This window comes from Pseudoliparis swirei, chromosome 3 (assembly GCF_029220125.1).
Source record: "Pseudoliparis swirei isolate HS2019 ecotype Mariana Trench chromosome 3, NWPU_hadal_v1, whole genome shotgun sequence".
In the NCBI taxonomy this organism is placed as follows: domain Eukaryota; kingdom Metazoa; phylum Chordata; class Actinopteri; order Perciformes; family Liparidae; genus Pseudoliparis; species Pseudoliparis swirei.
In genome coordinates, this window is record NC_079390.1 from 1,406,604 (window position 1) to 1,407,966 (window position 1,363).

The following is a 1,363-nucleotide window of genomic DNA, read 5'->3' on the forward strand; positions in this document are numbered from 1 at the left end:
CTTTGATGGGACGTGTCGCGTCTCGGCCAATCAGCGTTCAGATGTCCACAGCGTTTGGGAAGTTAGGTTAGCTTGAATGTTAGTCCGCTACATCTGCTGCTGTCACGCTGCACGGTGTAGCGATACTAACAAAGTACCCGTACGTTAAAAACGATGTGATTTAGCATATTTTTAGTATCGATACTTCATTAAAAGAGCGATCAGAGCGCACGTTAAATGTTGTCTGCACGCGCAGCGCTCACAGCGAGCGGCGCGCGCATCGCTCGCTCAGCACATTCTCACTAGCACCCCCCCCCCCCCCCCCCGGCTGGCCCTCCAGCAGACAAGGCAAACGTTATGTGGCCCTCTTAGGAAAATTTTTGGGGACCCCTGGCTTAAAGTCTCAATATGTCTGTTTATCAAATATGCGGTTAAAAGGAGGCGGTCCGATGAGTCACCTTTCTGGGCTTGGCGCCTTCGTAGCGTTGAGTCAGTTTCCTCTGGAGCTCCTCCATGGCGGCTGAGGAGGAGGAGGGAACGGCGAGGGAACCTGGAGAGAACCTGGAGAGAACGCCGGTCTAGGAGTTCCTTACGGGGGGCAAAGTGGCCCCCGAGGCCCCCGAGGCCCCCGGTGTGATGGAGGGATGTGAAGGATGGATGGAGAAGAGAATGGAGTGATGGCTGCAGCTTGATGGAGGAGTGAGGAGTGGAGGAGTGGGTGGAGGAGTGAGGAGTGAGGAGTGGAGGAGGAGTGGAGGAGTGAGGAGTGGAGGAGTGGGTGGAGGAGTGAGGAGTGAGGAGGTGAAGCGCTCTGCGTGTTTGCGGACCGCCCACAGCTCGCCACGCTAAATTATTCAAAGATGGCGGATCGTGTTTACAAAAGAAACCAGAAGCTGAGCATCAAATAATCATGATGACCAGAACAAGAGGGGAGCGTGTGTGTGTGTGTGTGTGTGTGAGTGTGTGTGTGTGTGTGTGAGTGTGTGTGTAGGGATGTGTGTGTGTGCGTAGGGGTGTGTGTATGTGTGTGTGAGTGTAAGTAGGGGTGTGTGTGTAAGTAGGGGTGTGTCTATGTGTGTGTGTGTGTGTGTGTGTGTGTGTGTGTGTGTGTGTGTGTGTGTGTGTGTGTGTGTGTGTGTGTGTGTGTGTGTGTGTGTGTGCGATGCTGAATCCATACACATGTACTTAGAGGCGTTTGAATGATTCAATTTACCGGTTTTCAAAGTGTTATTTATATTTTTTAAACTGATGATGGGGACAACGAGAGAGAGAGAGAGAGAGAGAGAGAGAGAGAGAGAGAGAGGCCTCAGGTCACCCACACAACCACACTCTCCACAGTGTTCATTAATATGGATAACATATATTTTATAGATATATATATATA

At 51.2% G+C, this 1,363-nt stretch overlaps 1 protein-coding gene across 1 annotated transcript in view; it reads right to left on the reverse strand.

Annotated features, from left to right (window-relative positions):
- LOC130191549 (glutaredoxin domain-containing cysteine-rich protein 2) overlaps positions 1 to 733 on the reverse strand; it is a 7,065-nt gene extending 6,332 nt beyond the window's left edge. Inside the window, exon 1 of the mRNA XM_056411184.1 lies at positions 438 to 733. Within this exon, the coding sequence (XP_056267159.1) occupies positions 438 to 494 (57 nt within the window). The 5' untranslated portion in view covers positions 495 to 733. The remainder of the gene's footprint in view (positions 1 to 437) is intronic.
- Positions 734 to 1,363: the final 630 nt, after the last annotated feature.